Raw genomic sequence first — 18,470 nt, forward strand, 5'->3', positions numbered from 1 at the left:
CACACCCACACACACGCATGCCCTCATCGTCTTTGGTTTCCAGTTCTGATTTTGAGATTCCAGGCCCTTGGTGTTCAGGTGTTTTTTTCTTTTTGGAAGCCTTCACTGGTTTGTAAGTACAGAATGACTGATTCGCTTGGGAAATGTCTCTGCTCACAGCAGCTGCTGCAGGAAAGGTAACTGATTTCTTCGCGATGAAACCGAGGTTTTTTTTTAACAGCGGTTTCTGCTGTTGACACTTTTCTGTCTTTTTCTGTGCCTGTGTCTCTATAACTTGTTTCCAGTTCCAACCTGCTCAGTTTTCTCTTGTAAATAACTCATCAGCTCCTCATTGCCCATTGTAGGAACCCATAGCCACAAAAGACAGAGTTCATAATAAGTATTCAATTCCTTGCTGTGAAATAATACAGCCGTCCAAGTAAAACCCTATTTTTAAAATAGTTTTTTCTCCTTGCAGTCCACAGATTTTAAAAACACAAAAATTAGGTGTATTTTTTTCAGGAGATTGATGAGAAGATGCAGTGAAATTAAACCAGCTCAAAATGCCAAATATATTCTTTCCTTCAGCAAAGACAGTTCTCCCATTTAACCAAAAACAGACATTGAAGATTAACTCAATTGGTAAACAATAAAACCAATCAATTTCTGAATATATTAATATTTTTAATAGAGATTGCATCAATTTAAGACTCAAAAGCTACTATTTAATCTTAGATGAAAAGAAACGATGACTGGAAGTCTCTGAAAGCACCAATAAACTTCTAATTTTGCTATCTATTACTAGATTACCCCCATAGCCAGGTAACAATACAATCACTGACAATTTGTCATCCTTTAGAATGACTTGATAATCACCAGGGAATAGAAAGGGTCATTTTGAGGCAGTGTGGAATATACAGCCTTCTCCAAAACTGAAGAGCATGCTGCTTTGTGCCTCACTTCCAAACACTGTAATTTCTTAAATCACTGCCATAGCTAATATCACAGCTATGGAGTGTTAACTCTGAGGTAATTGCTACTATGTATATATTCATTATCCATTTGTTTTTATTGAACATAAACATTTTGAATGCAGAAATGAAACTTTCGATAGTTTCATACATTGGCAAGTTTACATTGTGGTGTGAAGTGTAAAAGTAAAATCTTGCATTTATTTAGAGCCTTTCCTGGCATTAAACTTTCACTGTTATGAGACATCTCAAAGTACTTTGCAGGTGCTGAAATATCTTTGGATTGTGGTCACTATTATAATATAGGTGGTGCAGCAAGCATGCATTCAGCAAGTTCCACAAAGTCATTTGATAACAACCAAAAAATCTGTGTTGTTAATTGAGGAATTAATATTGGCCAGGACACCAGAATTAGCTTCTTCAAAATAATGCCATTGGATATTTTGCATCCCTGAGAGGATCTCAGTTTAGTGTCTCATCTGAAATTTGGCACCTACAATAGGGCACTCCCTCAGTATCATCTTTAATTTTTGTGCCCAAGTGTGAAGTAGGTTTCACGTAGTCTTAGTCATGCAGCATGGAAACAGACCCTTTGGTCCAACTTGTCCACGTGGACCAGGTATCCCAATCTGATCCAATCCCGTTTGGCCCACATCCCTCTAAACTCTTCCTATCCAGATGCCTTTTAAATGTTATAATTGTACCTGGCTCCACTACTTCCTCTGACAGCTCGATCCCCACACACATCTAGAATATTCTGGCTCAAAAGAGAAAGTGCTACCAACTAAGCCACACTGACACCAGTTGCACCTTCTATGTGACTCACTGAAACCTCTGTCCCATTGTACAACTTCATAATTGACAGTTTGGTTAATATTTATCAAATAAACTTAACAATAAAACTCCGCTAACTTCTCTGTTAAAGAAAATAACATGGCCTAAATACAATGAGAGATGTTATAAATTTATTGTAATCTCCAGTTCATTCTAACATTTCAATCTTTCTTAACAATGTAAATTGACCACGATGTTTTTTTTTAACCAAGTTCTTTCAATCCAACCTCAAGGCCACTAATTTAAACAGACAGCAAAGAAATGGATGACTGAACAATTTGAGTGATTGTCCATAGCATTTGTTTTAATGTGTACCAGCCATTGTATATGCAGTTTACATCTGAAATATTTTGCTATATCCCACAATATTTTACAGAAAATAACTTGAACTATGTCTGGGGAAAAATGAACTATATCCCTGTACTATTCAATTATTTGCTTTAACAATGTTATGCTTTATCCATTCTATAGGGCTGATCACTCCAGTGGTCCAAAACATCCCTTCCCTTCACCTGGACCTGGCCAGGCATCCTTTTCAATTCATAATGTGTGCAACGTATTAATTTATGTTGGACAAAAACTATCAGAATACTTGATGGAAGCAGTCAATCAGAAAATGCAAAGAAGGTGATTGGAATTAGCATGTATAACACCAAAGAAATTTTTTGGTGTTCCTGCTAATATTCTTGATTAAGCTGTTCTTGAATGCATCACTTTAAAATTTGTTCATTGTTACTGTTTCCCATAACAACTTATGCATCTGATTGTATGCTTGGCCATCAATACTTACGAAACTACCTAACTTACTACCTAACGAAACTACCAATACTTACCTAACCAACAAAACTCCTCTAATTTGGGGAAACATTCAATAATTCACAAGTACTTTGTTTGGCAAAACATAACCATATTGCTGCAGGATCTTGATATCTGACTTAACCCCTGTTTTTGTGAAGCATGTTAACTTGTAAGAGAAATTTCTGTGCTTCTGAACACTCTGGGGATTAGAGTACAGTTCCATTTTTGTGCCAATTTTCAGCATTTAATAACCCTGATTAAATACTGCATGAACTAAATGAAGATCTGATTAATGCCACTTCTCTCATCAGCTATCATTGAAAGCATTGGATTTACATAATGTGATGTTTATGTGCTTTGAAGCTATTTACTGAAGTCAACAAGCCAATCAAGCACTGGTTTGTTGTGAAATATAAGTAAAAATAACAACAATAAAATCAGAAATTGTCAATCTCACAAGTCGAAATAAAATTTATATTACGTACGGAGAGGTTCAGAATATTGCATATGAACCTTTCGTGTGGAGACTAAAATTGTTCTCCATTTTTGATGGAGGAAAGGAATATAGAGTCACCTACCAATGGTGCCTTTCTAATGTAACTGAATATAGTCCTTTTATATAAATTTCTATCAGCAGGAAATTACAGAAGGAAGGAATTTGGACACAATTATGCAATTTTAACTCAATCGTAACTCAGTTACGAAGTTTAAAGTAGGATCAGTGTCAGCAAATTATCTGGTTCAGGAAGCTAACTCATGAGCAGTGTACACTGGACACTGGAACTACTTAACCCATAAAATGCTTCGATCCTTTATCATTGCAGTTACTGTTGAAGAAGCCAGTGAAAGGCCTAACTCTCTTGCATATCTAACATAAAACTTGCTATCTCTTAACTGTCTATAGTTAACTGTGTTTGTAATTTCTTGGCCCGCCATGTTTTTAGATTATAAACATGCGATGAGCAGTTTGAGTAGATCGTTTGGGCCCTCAAGCTTGCTCTACAATTCAATACGATTATGGCTGATTTGTGTGTGTTTCAAATATCACATTCTCGTTTATTCCCAATAATGTTTGCTTCCCTTCCCGAACAAGAATTTATATTCTAAAAGCAAAATATTGTGAATGCTGGAGATCCAAAATAAAAACAATAAGTGCTGGAGAAACTCAGCAAGTCTGTCAGCATCAGTGGAGAGATAAAAACAGATTTAACATTTTTGAGTTTGATGAATCATTGGCTTTGAAACATTAACTTTGTTTCTATCTCCACAGATTTTCCCAGACTTGCTGGGCTTCTCCAGCAATTTCTGTTTTAATCTACTTATGCCTTAAGATTTAATGACCCCCACTTTTACCTTCATCTGAGACAATTTCAAAGACTCATAGATTTTTCTCATCTCTGTCCAAAAAGGGCAATCCCTGATTTTCAAACAGTGCCTCCTAGTTCTGAACTAGTCCACAAGAAGGAATGTCCTTTCCATGGCCTTCTTGTCAAGGCCATTCAGGATTTCCTACACTTCAAACCGGTCACCCCTTAACTCTAAACTCCCAACAAACATAAGTAGTCTGTCCAACCTATTCTCTTATTTCAGCCCATTCATTCCAAACACCAACGTACTAAGCCTCCTCTGAAAAGCCTCCAAAACATTTACATTCTTCATTAAGTAAGGAAACCAAAACTGTATTTGAAATATGTTCACTCAATGTAATGTTTAACTGAAGCACAACATCCTTACTGATATGTTCAATTCCTGTAATAAAACATAGCATCCTATTGACCTGTTGATTATGTACTGTATTTGCATTCAAAGTTTGTGAGAAGATTTGTAGCTCGGGTGCTCGTTGTTGTGGTTCTGTTCGCCGAGCTGGGAACTTGTGTTGCAGACGTTTCGTCCCCTGTCTAGGTGACATCCTCAGTGCTTGGGAGCCTCCTGTGACGCGTTTCTGTGATCTTTCCTCCGCCATTTGTAGTGGTTTGAATCTGCCGCTTGCGGTTGTCAGTTCCAGCTGTCCTTTGCAGTGGTCAGTATATTGGGTCCAGGTCGATGTGCTTATTGATTGTATAGATCTACAGATTCAATCAACACAGGAATTCTTAGACATCATCAGAAATATACACATAGACAAGGAAGAAACCATGGTCTCATTCGATGTAACGGCACTGTTCACCTCTATCGACAAAACCCTAGCCAGAGAAGCAATAGCCAACCTGCTGGACATACAGAACAGACAATAGGACGTTGAACCTATCAACAAAGACGGCATACTCAAACTACTCGACCTGTGCCTCACAACATGCTTCACATTCAATAACCAAATATATGAACAAATCAACGGCACACCCATGGGCTCACCCATCTCTGGACTCGTTGCAGAAGCGGTAACGCAAAGATTAGAACAAACAGTCTTACCACAAATTCAACCCAAACTCTGGGTCAGATATGTGGATGATACCTTTGTAATCATTAAAAACACAGCAATAGAGAACACACACCGGATCATCAACGACACATTCACAGGAATCCGATTCACGAGAGAGGAAGAAAAGGACAACCAACTCCCATACCTAGACGTGGTGGTACAGAGAACACCTAACGGAGAATTCACCACAAAGGTATACAGGAAAGCCACACACAGACCAAGTCCTGAACTACGAAAGCAACCACCCCAACACACACAAAAGAAGTTGCATCAAGAAACTATTCAAAAGGGCCACAACACACTGCAGTACACCAGAATGCAAAAAGAGGAAGAAGAACACCTATACAACGTATTCGCCAAAAACGGATACCCCGCGCAATTTCATCAATAGATGCCTAAGGGAAAGACAACGGAATGAGGACATGCCGCAACCCAAAGGACTAGCCACACTACCATACATCAAGAGCATTTCCGAACTGACAGCCAGACTATTGCGACCACTAGGACTCATTACAGCACATAAACCAGCAGCCACTCTCAGACAACAACTCACCAGAACGAAGGACCCAATACCCAGCATGAGCAAAACCAATGTAGTGTACAAAATCCCATGCAAGGACTGCACAAAACACTACATAGGACAAACAGGAAGACAGCTAACAATCCGCATCCATGAACACCAACTAGCCACGAAACGACACGACCAACTATCCTTAGTAGCCACACATGCAGATGACAAGTATCATGAGTTCAACTGGGACAACACTACTATTATAGGACAAGCCAAACAGAGAACAGCCAGGGAATTCCTGGTTGGCACTCATCCACAGATTCAATCAATAAGCACATCGACTTGGACCCAATATACCCTGCAACGGACAGCTGGAACTGACAACCGGAAGCGGCAGATTCAAACCACTACAAATGCCACCGACCACTGCAACGGACAGCTGGAACTGACAACCGGAAGCGGCAGATTCAAACCACTACAAAATGGCGGAGGAAAGATCACAGAAGCGCTTCACAGGAGGCTCCCAAGCACTGAGGATGTCACCGCAACACAAATTCCCAGCTCGGCGAACAGAACCACAACACTGTATTTGCATGTTTATGACTCGCGCAGTAGAATACTTAAATCTATCTGCACCTCAGAATTCCACAGTCTTTTTCATTTCAGTAGTATTTTGCTTTTAAATTCTTCTGACTAAAATGAGCAACTTCATGTTTTCCAACATTTATACTTCACCTACCAGGTCCCACACAGACCTCTGTGGAACATCCTGCCAATCAGGCAAAGAATGATTTATGCTTACTAAGCCAGCCAGCCAATCTTCTTTCCATGCTAGTATAGCACCCCCTGCACTGGGTTTTTATTTCACACTACCTTTTAATATGACATATTATCAGATGCCTTCTATAAATCTAAGTTTAGTATGTCACTATGTCAACCCTTTACGTTTGCTTGGTATCATTTCTCTTAGGATTATAATTTCACAAAATTCCTTTTCCCTTCCACCTCCTCCTGATTTGTACCTGTTACTGGATTTTTTTTGTATTCTCTATTGTGTAACAGAAGGAAAATCTTGTTCATTTCATCTGCCATTTCAATATTACCTACTCTGAACTCCCATTTTCTCTCACTCTCTCCAGGATTTAATACACACTTTATTTACTTTTTTTTCTCTCCTTTTTTAAATATCAGACAAAGATTTTTCTATTTGTTTTTACACACCTCGCTAGATTCCACTCACTCCAATTTATTCCTCTTAATTAACTTTTCAGTCATTTTCTCCTGTTCTTCAAATTCTGACCAATCATCTGACCTACCACTCATCTTTGCACAGTTGCATGCTTTTTCCTTAAGTTTGAAGCTTTCCTTAATTTCTTTAGTTAACCATACAGATGGTCCTCTCTTTTTCTTTATAGTGGTGATCTATTTATTCTGAAATATCTCCTGAAATGTTTGCCACTGTGTCCCTATTGATCTACCTTCTAACTTAATAAGCCAGTTAATTTCAGCTAGCTCAGCTTTCCTGCCCATACTTGTGCTTATTTAGGTTTAACATACTAATCTTAAATGCAACATTTTCCCTTTCAAATGCAATATAGAATTCAAACATTGTGTTCGTAGTATACAGGACTGCTGGTATACTGAGGTCATTAATTTTGTCACATTGCACAATTCCGAGATAATATAAAAAGAAAACCAAAAAACTGCGGGTGCTGGAAATCAGAAACACAAATAGAAGTTGCTGGAAACATTCAGCAGATTCTGGCAGCGTCTCTGGAGATATAAGGTCCAGTGATTCTTCTTCAGAAATGGGTTTCAGTGAGCAGGTTATTGCTGAGCCGATGCTGCTTGATTGCTCTTGATACCTTCCATCACTTTACTGATGATTGAGACTAATGGGGTGTTAATTGACCGGGTTGGATTTATCTGGTTTGTTTGTACAAGACATATCTTGCCAATTTTCCATGTTGTTGGGTAGGTACTAGTGTTATAACAGTAGTGAAAAAGCTTGTCTAGAAGAGTGGCAAGTTCTGGAATACAAGTCTTCAGTGCTACTACTGGAATGTTATCAGGTCCCATAGCCTTTCCGCCATCCAGTGCCTCCAGTCCCTTTTTGATATCACATGGAGTGAATCAAATTGATGGAAGACTGCCATCTGTGATGCTGAAGACCACTGGAGGAGGCCAAAATGGATCATCTACTTGACACTTCTGGCTGAAGATTGTTGCAAATACGTCAGTCTTTTGCACTGATATGTTGGGCTCCCCCATCAATGAGGATGGGGATATTTGTGGAACCTCCCCTTCCAGTGAGTTCTGAATTGTCCATCCACCATTCATGACTGGAAGTGGCAGAACTTCAAAGTTTAGATCTGATCCATTGGTTGTGGGATTGTTTAGCCCTATCACATGCTGTTTGGCGTGAAGTAGTCTTGTTTGGTAGCTGCACCAGTTTTACAGGTATGCCTGATGCTGCTCCTGGCATGTCCCCCTGTAGTCTCCATAGAACCTGGGTTGATCCCTGGCTTGACGGTAGTGCTTGAGTGGTGGATATGTAAAGCCATGAGGTTGCAGATTGTGCTGGAGTACAGTTCTGCTGCTGTTGATGGCCCAAAGCACCCTCATAGATGCCCAGTCTTGAATTACTAGATCTATTCAAAATCTGTCCCATTTACCAATGTGATAATGCCACATATCAAGATGGAGGGTATTTTTAATGTGAAGATGGGACTTTGACTCCATAAGGACTGTGCTGTGGTCACTTTCACTGGTCAGACGATCTACAGCTGGCAGTTTGGTAAGGATGAGGTCAAGTATGTTTTTCCCTCTTATTGGTTCCCTCACCAACTGCCATATACCCAGTCTAGCAGCTGTGTCCTTTAGGATTTGACACACTCCATCAGTCATGCTGCTGCTGAGCCACTTGTGGTGGACGTTGAAATCCCCCACCCAGAGTACATTTTGTAAACTTGCCACCCTCGGTGCTTCCTCCAAATGTTGTTCAACATGGAGGAGTACTAATTCATCAGTAATGGGAGGAAGGCATATGGAAATCAACAGGAGGTTTTCATGTCGATGTTTAACCTGGAGCCATTATACTTGGTGTCTGGAGTGAATATTGAGGACTCTTGGGACAATTCCATCATGACTGTATACCACTCTGCTGCCACCCCTGCTGGCTTTGCCCTGTTTGTGGGGCAGGATATATCCAGGGATAGTGATAGTTGTGTCTGAGGCATTGTTTATGGGGGATATGTTCATGAGCATATCTGGAAGTTGCTTGATTAGTCTGTGAGACCGCTGTCCCTGTTTTGTCACTAGTCCCCAGATGTTAGTCAGGAGGACTTTACAGTGTTGACAGGGCTTTTCTTTCTTGTCTACTTTCTGGGTTGATGCCAGGTAGTCGTCTGGTTTTATTGAGACTTTGTGGAGATTGATTCAATTGAGTGGCTTGCTATGCAGTTTCAGAGGGCAATTGAACGCCAACTGCATTGCTGTGTGTCTGGAATCATGTAAGCCAGAGCAGATGAAGATGGCAGATTTCCTTCCCTGAATCAGGTAGATTTTTCCAATAATCGATATGGTTTCATTCAGACCTGCTGCATTTTGCCAGCAATTTCTGCTTTGCTGTGAACCCCTCATCCAGGTTACACTTGCCAATCGAATTTTCTCATTTATTTGTTGACTAAAGTCACCGATATTGCCATCTTTTTATCAAAAGTTTTTTTGTAGGTAAGGGAGGTAATTTTGCTGGAATGAAAGCAGTATAGCTGGAAATCTGAAGCAAACACAGAATACTGGAGAAATTCAGCAGGACTGGGAGTTTGCGGAGAGAGAAACAGAGTTAATGTTTCAAGCCTAGTATGACTTCTTCAGAACTCTTCTGAGGAAGAGTCATGCCAGATTAAAAACATTAGCTCTGTTTCTGTCTTCACAGATGCTGCCAGACCTGCTGAGTTTCTCCAGTATTCTCTGAATCTTGCAGGAATAACTGTTTGGAAGATGTATTATTCTCAGGTTGATTTTGCACACTTCCTGACAAAAACAGCCTGTGCATCCTTTCTCTGGAGAAATCAGAACATGTTGAGGACATATTCTCAGTTAAAAATAGGTTACTATTTGTATTTTAATTTACCTGTCATGGTAGAATGGACCACAGAGCGGGTTTGAAAGTGTGTACAGTCTAGTTATATACATAAATGGCACTTTGTGACAAAATATGGACTGTAATGAACATGAACAGCTAGTGTTCTTAGTACTGGTACTCAATTAGTATTGAATTATATACCCTTTTACTTTAAGTTACACTTCTTTTTAGGTGTATGTAGAACATGTGATGGGGCTATAAATATTTATGAATAGCATCAGTTGTGGTAGAGAGTTGAGTCCATGCCAGCAGCCTCTACGTGAGGTTGATTGGTGTCTGTAGGTGTTAATGTTGGGATAGTCAAGTCAATAGCTGAGTTAGTGTTTGCCTTTTCAGGCCTCTCTTACCTTGAGCAAATTTAGCTTTCTACCAATACAGCATTGGTAAATAGCAGTGGAAATGACTTGTCATATTTTAGTGCCCCACACAATTCCCCTAACAAAAGATTCTGCAAAATAAAGTCAGCAAGAAATAAGGGAAAATGTCTAAGTTGTGCAGGGACTTTGTGATATTAAGTTGCTTTGACTTAGCTGGTATTTCTATGGCCAATCCAATTTATTTTTCCACTTTAAGGAATCGGTTCCATAACCAGTCCCTTTCAGGCCGCCTGTATTCGGATGGAATCAATCAAGCAAGGTATTCAAGGTGATTGGCATGTTTACTTGATGCATTTGTGTTAACATGCTGTGGTGTTAGTATCATTTTTCTTCTTTACACCTTTTATACTGTACAATGATTTTAATAAATCCTATGATGGGGTGTTTAATATTTGCATCTATCGACTGTACTCAAATTGTACTGAAGTTATGGATTCCAATCAAATCAGCAAAGCTACTTTGGAGCATATGTGCACTAAACCCTGAGTATATCATGTGCGATTGGGGAAGGAAGTAAAATTGTAATGCTCCACTTGCTTGAGAGCAAAAAGAAAGTGTTAAAAAGTAAGGTTATTTACTAAAATTATCTGCAAACATAGCTTGTGAATGAGATATAAGAGGAGATTTGTACAAAAAAAAAATTCTTTTGTTCCCTTTCCCATTCCTGATCTTTTTTTTCTTGGTCTTCTGTTATGCTTTGTTTCTGTTTACAGTTTTCCAATTGGTTTTCTACGTTGTTCATCGTATTTCAGTTCTACATCTGAACTCGTATCTTCTTCTCTTTAAGCCTCAACTAACTCAAATCCTTCGCCCTTTCATATTATGGACAGAGTCTTCTGCTATCATGTCTTCACACCTTTTGGAATACTCTTGCAACAATAGACCCAATATAAAAGTTGAAGTTCTAAATTGGAGAAAGGCCAATTTTGACGGTATTAGGCAAGATCTTTCAAAAGCTGATTGGGGGCAGATGTTCGCAGGTAAAGGGACGGCTGGAAAATGGGAAGCTTTCAGAAATGAGGTAATGAGAATCTAGAAAAAGTATATTCCTGTTAGGGTGAAAGGAAAGGCTGGTAGGTTTAGGGAATGCTGGGTAAAGAAGTTGAGGGTTTGGTTAAGAAAAAGAAGGAAGCATATGTCAGGTATAGACAGGATAGATTAAGTGAATCCTTAGAAGAGTATAAAGGCAGTAGGAGTATACTTAAGAGGGAAATCAGGAGTGCAAAAAGGGTACATGAGATAGCTTTGGCAAATAGAATTAAAGATAATCCAAAGAGTTTTTACAAATACATTAAAGACAAAAGGGTAACTAGGGAGACAATATGGCTCCTCAAAGATCAGCAAGGCGGCCTTTGTGTGGATCGGCAGAAAATGGGGGGAGATACTAAATGAGTATTTTGTATCATTATTTACTGTAGAAAAGGACATGGAAGATATAGAATGTAGGGAAATAGATGGTGACATCTTGCAAAATGTCCATATTACAGAGGAGGAAGTGCTGGATGTCTTGAAATGGGTAAAGGTGGATAAATCCCCAGGACCTGATCAGGTGTACCCCTCGAACGCTGTGGGAAGCTAGAGAACTGATTGCTGGATTTCTTGCTGAGATATTTGTATCATAAATAGTCATAGGTGAGGTGCCAGAAAACTGGAGGTTGGCAAACGTCGTGCCACTGTTTAAGAAGGGTGGTAAGGACAAGCCAAGGAACTATAGACCAGTGAGCATGACCTTGGTAGTGGGCAAGTTGCTGGAGGGAAATCTGAGGGACAGGATGTACATGTATTTGGAAAGGCAAGGACTGATTAGGGATAGTCAACATGGCTTTGTGTGTGGGAAATCATGTCTCACAAACTTGATTGAATGTTTTGAAGAAATAACAAAGAGGATTGATGAGGGCAGAGCGGTAGATGTGATCTATATGGACTTCAGTAAGGTGTTCGATAAGGTTCCCCATGGGAGACTGGTTAGCAAGGTTAGATCACATGGAATATAGAGAGAACTAGCCATTTGGATACAGAACTGTTTCAAAGGTAGAAGACCGTGGGTGGTAATGGAGGGTTATTTTTCAGAATGGAGGCCTGTGACCAGTGGAATGCCACAAGGATCGGTGCTGGGTCTACTGCCTTTCATCATTTATATAAATGATTTGGATGCGGGCATAAGAAGTATGGTTAGTAAGTTTGCAGATGACACCAAAATTGGAGGTGTAGTGGACAGCGAAAAAGGTTACCTCAGAATACAACAGGATCTGGACCAGATGGGCCAATGGACTGAGAAGTGGCAGATGGAGTTTAATTCAGATAAATGTGAGGTGATGCATTTTGGGAAAGCAAATCTTAGCAGGACTTATATACCTTAATGGTAAGGTGCTAAGGAGTGTTGCTGAACAAAGAGACGTTGGAGTGCAGGTTCATAGCTGCTTGAAAGTGGAGTTGCAGGTAGATAGGATAGTGAAGAAGGCGTTTGGTATGCTTTCCTTTATTGGTCAGAGTACTGAGTACAGGACTTGGAAGGTCATGTTGCGGCTGTATAGGACATTGGTTAGGCCACTGTTGGAATATTGCGTGCAATTCTGGTCTCCTTCCTATCAGAAAGATGTTGTAAAACTTGAAAGGATTCAGAAGGTATTTACAATGATGTTGCCAGGGTTGGAGGATTTGAGCTATAGGGAGAGGCTGGGGCTGTTTTCCCTGGAGCGTCGGAGGCTGAGGGGTGACCTTATAGAGGTTGACAAAATTATGAGGGGCATAAATAGACAAAGTCTTTTCCCTGGGGGGGGGGGGGGGGGAGTCCAGAACTAGAGGGCATAGGTTTAGGGTGAGAGAGGAAAGGTATAAAAAAGACCTAAGGGGCAACTTTTTCACGCAGAGGGTGGTATGTGTATGGAATAAGTTGCTAGAGGAAGTGGTGGAGGCTGGTACAATTGCAACATTTAAGAGGCATTTGGATGGGTATATGAATCGGAAGGGCTTGGAGGGATGTGGGCCAGGTGCTGGCAGGTGGGACTAGATTGGGTTTGGATATCTGGTCAGCATGGCTGGGTTGGACCTAAGGGTCTGTTTCCATGCTGTACATCTTTATGACTCTAAGTCTTGCTAACTCTTTCCCAATCTCAAAATCTCCTTGCTTGGTCGTGTTTGTACTCCATGAAATTGCATTTTCTCCCTTGAATCCTGATGTACTTTTCGATCTTTCATGAAATTAATATGTCGTATAGTTACACATTGTATTCATGAATACCATTCATTGTATTGCCAAATTTACCAATAAGAATATAAAAATCTCAAAGGAATTTGGACCGCTTGAACTGGAGTACATCATAATAAATCTAATTTAAAAGAAGCAAAGGATATAGTTTCATGTGCATAGAAGGGACGCATATTTATTATTAAAATACCAATTAATGGAAAAAAAGATAATTGGCCATACATTGAAGTTTCCAATTCATAAGTGTTGCCAGAGAGGCAATTTCAGTATCTGTTAAGCATTTCAAGGACAATAATTGAATAGTCCTACACCTACACCTATAATAAATAATCTAAATGTCAATAGTTTATTTTTAAAAATCTACTTTGTTATGTTTATGTGCAAATGGGTCCCTTTTCATTGTGCTTGTGGAATTTTCTGCAAACTTGATTTTACAAAGTTTGGTAAAATCCATACTACTGACAGATGACCAACTTCTATTCAGGTGGATTTTTTTGGCAAGTTAAAAAAGGAATGATGTACACTTGAATAATAAATATTTAGTTTGTATACTGATGTACCAGTCTTTCAAAGAGCTGTCAAGGTGTTGCAGAAGAGGCTGCTAAATAAGATAAGACCTGATGATGTTAGGAACAAGGTGATGGCATGGATAAAGAAGGCTGAAAGTGTGGATAAAGGGGTCTTTTCCAGAATGGTAGCTGGTGACTACTAGATTCCTGCAGGGGTCAGTGTTGGGGCCACAACTATTCACATTATACATGAACAATTGGAATGAAGAAACTGAGGACATTATTGCTAAGTTTGCAGAAAACACAAAGACTGAGGGACAGGTGGTGTTGAGGAGGTGGGTTGGTGCAAAAGGATTTGGATAGGCTAGGAGATTGGGCGAAGAAGTAGCAAATGGAATATAATGTGGGATGGTTTGAGGTTATACAATTTGGTAGGATTAATAGAGGCATAGAGTATTTTTTAAATGGAGAAAGACTTTAGAAATCTGAAGTATAAAGGAACTTAGTGCTAGTTCAGGATTCTCAAGGTTAATATGCAGGTCTAGGCAATTAGGAGGCAAATGCAATGGTAGCATTCATTTTGAGATAGCTAGAATGCAAGAGGGATGTAATGCTGAAGCTGTATAAGGCTTTAGTCAGATTACATTTGGAATATTGAGAGCAGTTTTGGGCCCTGTATCTAAAGAACAATGCCCTGGCCTGGAAGGGGTCCAGAGGAGATTTACAAGAATGATCCTGTGGATGAAAGGCTTGTCTTACGAGGAGCAGTTGAAGACTCTGGGTTTGTACTGGATGGAGTTTAGAAGGATGAATGGGATCTCGTGGAAACTTAGAGAATATTGAGAGCCATGGATAGATTGGACATGGAGAATGTGTTTCTGCTAGACCGGGACCCAAAGGTACAGCTTCAGAGTGAAGGGATAACCCTTTAGAACTGAGATGAGGAATTTCTTCAACCAGAGGATGGTGAATCTGTGGAATTCATTACCACAGAAGACTGTGGAGACTTGATGACATAGATAGGGTCTTGATTAGTTGGGGGATCAAAGGTTACAGGGCAAAGGCAGGAGAATTGGGTTAAGAAACAGAGCAGAGTCAAGATTAGAGTGGTGCTGGAAAAACACAGCAGATCAGGCAGCATCCAAGGAGCAGAAAATTGACATTTCTGGCAAAAACCCTTCGTCAGGAATGAGGCCTGATGAAGGGCTTTTGCCCGAAACATAGATTTTCCTGCTCCTCGGATGCTGCCTAACGTGAGCTTTTCCAGCACCACTCTATTCTTGACTCTGATCTCCAGCATCTGCAGTCCTCATTTTCACCTAAGAAACAGATCAGCCATGATCAAGTGGGAGGGCAGACTCAATGGACTGAATAGACTAATTCTACTCCTATATATTACTGTCTATTATTATGGCTCTCAACTATACATTTGGAGGAGGAAGAGGAGAGACCAGTTTATCAAATGCTGAGCTGTTTTTTTAGTTTCAAGGAAGTGAATGAATGGTGATTCAGTGCGTCTGTTACTGCAGAATGCGTTTTCACTGAATGAGCTTCAATACATTAGTCCTTGTCATGATTGTATTAAGATACCTCTCTACAATAAAAGACTTGCATTTATATATGACTGCATGTATTCTTTGAGACATCAGAAAGCTCTTCTCAGGAAATTTATATTTAAAGTATAATTACTGCTGGATTGATATTCCTCTATCTTTGTGGGATTTCAAAACTAGAAAAAAGATTGATTGTTACAACATGATAACAAGAAGTTGTACATTCCAGGATTTCTTAGCTTCTTAGAGCAGTTCCCATGAATTAGAAGGTAGCAAACATTAGAAGGAAGCCTATTATTTAAGAAAGGAGGGAAAGGCAAAACTAGCAATTACAGACCAGTTAGTCTATCGTTTATCTCGGCAAAATGCTAAAATTTATAATTAGCAATGTGGTAACAGGCACTTAGAAAATCATGCCATGGTTAAGCAAAGCCAACGTTTGTGGTTTATTAAGGGAAAATGTGTTTGCTAAATCTGAGTTTTTGAGGATATTAGATGATTAAGAAGGGACCAGTAGTTGTAATACTGTAATATGTTTGGAATGTACTACAGGAGATTGTTGCAGAAAATTAGAACTTATAGGGGTGGGGTGGGGTGGGGGGTTAGGTATTGGCAGAGATTGAAGACTTGTTAATGGACAGAAGAATGAGTAGGAATAAACATGTACTTTTGGATTGTCATATTGTAACTAGTGATATACTTCAAGGATCAGTACTTGAGATTCAGCTTTTTACAATTCATCTTTGTGATCTAAATGAAGGACTGACAAAATATTAAAGTTTGTTAATAGGAAAGTAAATGCTGAGGATGATGCAGAGAAACTACGTAAGAATAGAAACTGGTTGGATGGGTGGACATGAACGTTGAATGCAATATGGTGAAGTTATCCGCTTTAGTGAAAAAAGTTTAAAAGTAGAATATTTTTGGTGAAAAACTGGGCAAAGTTAGCGAATTAGAGAGCCCTGGGTGTCCTTGTAAGTGTATCATAAAGTTAATATGCTATTGCAGCAAGCTGTTATGAAGGCAAATGGTATGTTATCTTTTGTTTGGTGCATAACAGCAAAGACATTTTACTCCCATTGTACAGGGAACTCATGAGGATGTGCAAGGAATGCTTTACCTCATGAATAACATACTTGACCAAGGCTGAGTATAACAAAGATTTGCCAAAGTGGTTCTAGCGGTAAGTGACTGGCTGTTGAGCAGATAATGAGTAGATTAGGTCTTTATTACTTAGACTTTAGAAGATCGGATTGAAAAATGCACAATTCTTTTGGGACTTTACCGTGTTGATGCTGAGAAAATGTGTATCCTAAATGGAAGTATGGCTCCTGTCGGAGAATAAGGAATCAACCATTAAAGAGATGAAGAGGAATGTTTTCACTGAGTGCTGCAGAGACTGGTAGATATTGATGGTGTTCAAGACTGACATTAATTTTTTTGTGTGTGTTTTAAAGAATGTGGGAACAGCGCAGGAAGGTAGATTTCAGGTGGAAGATCAGCCGTGATCTTGTTGAATGACATAGCAGGCTTGGAAGGCAAAACAACCTGCTCCTCCTAATTCTTACATTCTTACAGTACCCTTTAATGTATGGAACCATCTCAGGATGCTTTACAGATACAATTTCAGAAAAAAGATTGGGAGGCGTGATCCAGAACTAGGTCAAAGAAATGAATTTTGAGGAGATGTTTAAGGAGTAGAGTGTGGTACCTGGATGGAAATTGACATTGTTAAGTGTGGGACAAAGAAAATGAAGCATGCACAAAGTCAGATTCATAAGAGTGGAGAGTTCATGGGGATATGTTTGGTTGTCTGGCTGGAAGAGGTTGGAGATGATTTAAAGTAAAGCTATGAAGGCAGTTTAGCATGTTGATTATTGGAATTTAAAATTTCTTCCTGGTGACAGGGTGTCAATGCAGACCAACAAGGATGAGGATAATGGATGAGTGAAATGGCATTGGTTATGATATGGTTAGTAGAGTTTAATTGATCCGGTTTATGGATGGTAGATTTTTTTGTAGAATTAAGGAGTCTGCGCTAGCTGATAAAGCTTTTCCTAGTGATTAACATTTTGCCATAAATCTGAAAGTTGAAGTTTGACAAGGTCTGTTCTGCATAATAATTGTATTTCAGAAATTGGGGAGTGCTTTCCTAAAACCACAATTGGAAATGAACAAAGTTTGTTTGCCTTCTAATTTTCCAGCATTACCCATGACTACACAGTGCCTGAGGGAGTCCTTGAAAATTTCAGTGTCATGGAAATTGTAACACTCCGGCGTCAGGTAAAAAGTTTTGACCAGCAACATTTATGTGTATAGTATAATAAATGTGACGATTAGACTGTTGCAGGAACAGGAACTTTCCTGGAGTTGGGATTTAGTTTTATTTTCAGGGCTGTGTGTATCCTTATCTGGAAAATGTTTTCCAAACACAACATGAAGAATGGGTGTTGGACAATTTGTCCAAAATCTTAGACTGCAAAGCAACTTCAGACGCTCAGTAAAATAATTTTAACACTAGATTGTCCTCCTAGTTTGTAGAGATCCAATTTAAATCCGTGGGAAAGGGGAAGAAAACAATGATTTGTTGTTTTTATTTTGGTGTTGAACTCCTTCATTGTGCAATAGGGTTAACCTTTCTCTCTTTCAGCTGAACAAGTTGAATCGGCGCCTACAATTATTGGAACAGGAAAGTCGGGACCATGCTCGAAAGGAATTTGTACTCTATTCCATCATCATAGCAGCTTGTTTTGTCAACAGTTGGCTCTGGTTGAGGAAGTAGGTTCATTCTAACTGCATTTGTAGAGTTGGAGAAGAGTGCTACGAACTGACAGACAGGACATCTTCTGAATGCAGCAAGACGGAGTATTGGTTTCACTTGTGAAGCAATCTGTACTATCACTGAAATACAAAGATGACTTTCAAACAGTTTACTGACATCTTTTTAATAGCATTGCGATGTAGGTTTAGGCAAGTCGTACTGCAAGTGTTACAGTGTAATGCATTCAAAACCTAATTGATTAGTTTAAAATTAACTAACAACTTCAGGGTGAAAGGAAAGGCTGGTAGGTATAGGGAATGCTGGATGACGAAAGAAATTGAGGGTTTGGTTAAGAAAAAGAAGGAAGCATATGTAAGGTATAGACAGGATAGATCGAGTGAAT

The 18,470-nt window shown here is 39.4% G+C and overlaps 1 protein-coding gene across 1 annotated transcript in view; it reads left to right on the forward strand.

Moving 5' to 3' along the window:
- The window catches only part of LOC122557545 (mitochondrial fission factor-like), a 61,649-nt gene that overhangs the window by 14,818 nt on the left and 28,361 nt on the right, over nucleotides 1-18,470 (forward strand). The window contains exons 6-8 of the mRNA XM_043705291.1: nucleotides 2,256-2,411; nucleotides 10,233-10,295; nucleotides 17,511-17,589. Of these exons, the coding sequence (XP_043561226.1) occupies nucleotides 2,256-2,411; nucleotides 10,233-10,295; nucleotides 17,511-17,589 (298 nt within the window). The remainder of the gene's footprint in view (nucleotides 1-2,255; nucleotides 2,412-10,232; nucleotides 10,296-17,510; nucleotides 17,590-18,470) is intronic.

This window comes from Chiloscyllium plagiosum, chromosome 15, assembly GCF_004010195.1.
Source record: "Chiloscyllium plagiosum isolate BGI_BamShark_2017 chromosome 15, ASM401019v2, whole genome shotgun sequence".
Taxonomy (NCBI): domain Eukaryota; kingdom Metazoa; phylum Chordata; class Chondrichthyes; order Orectolobiformes; family Hemiscylliidae; genus Chiloscyllium; species Chiloscyllium plagiosum.